Source organism: Macadamia integrifolia, chromosome 10 (genome assembly GCF_013358625.1).
Source record: "Macadamia integrifolia cultivar HAES 741 chromosome 10, SCU_Mint_v3, whole genome shotgun sequence".
NCBI classification, from domain to species: domain Eukaryota; kingdom Viridiplantae; phylum Streptophyta; class Magnoliopsida; order Proteales; family Proteaceae; genus Macadamia; species Macadamia integrifolia.
In genome coordinates, this window is record NC_056566.1 from 182,869 (window position 1) to 183,614 (window position 746).

General features: G+C 35.8%; 1 protein-coding gene across 1 annotated transcript in view; it reads left to right on the top strand.

Moving 5' to 3' along the window:
- The window catches only part of LOC122090966 (c-Myc-binding protein-like), a 6,346-nt gene that overhangs the window by 2,147 nt on the left and 3,453 nt on the right, over positions 1-746 (top strand). The window contains exons 2-3 of the mRNA XM_042660744.1: positions 186-258; positions 380-428. Of these exons, the coding sequence (XP_042516678.1) occupies positions 186-258; positions 380-428 (122 nt within the window). The remainder of the gene's footprint in view (positions 1-185; positions 259-379; positions 429-746) is intronic.

Consider the following 746-nt stretch of genomic DNA (forward strand, 5'->3'; position numbering starts at 1 on the left):
CTCTATTACTTTGGATAGAATATGGATAAAAAAAAAGAAAAAGAAAAAACAATCTCTTATTTTTCCCTTTTTTCTATTGTAGTGGATAAAGATCTATGATGACCATTATGTGGTATTCTAGAAAAGATAGGTGTTTCCTGTTAGATTTTAGTCCCAGAATTGGTATTAATTAATTTTCCATGTAGGACAAGGAAGCCAAGAAGGAAGCTTTTAGGAAGTACCTCGAGTCCAGTGGAGCACTTGATGCCCTCACCAAAGGTATTCCTCTCTCTCTCTCTCTCTCTCTCTCTCTCTCTTCTGTAGGTGTCTAAAATTTGTGTTAGTCCAGCGTATAATGCAAGCTAGGCATTAACTATTACTTGGTGTGGATTTTCTGTAGTACTTGTTGCATTATATGAGCAGAACGACAAACCTTCCTCAGCAATTGAGTAAGTTTTTTTTGTAACTATTTAAATCTTCAGAACAGTTTGCATTCCCCCCTCCCCCCCTTTGATAACTCAATTTTCATTTATTATTCTGTGAGGCTTTTCATTATCAGATTTGAAAAATGGATACCATGATTTGATAAAGGCTTTTCATTGTTAGATTTCAAAATGTATACCCATGACTTGAATCCTTGATAGACTTTATAATGAAGTGGTGCAAAACTATAAAATAACAATGATATGCTTTGTGTAACAAATTGTTGTTGTCCAATTGCCATGTTGGGAAAGCATTCTCCACAACACTCTCCCCCCTCTCCCCCC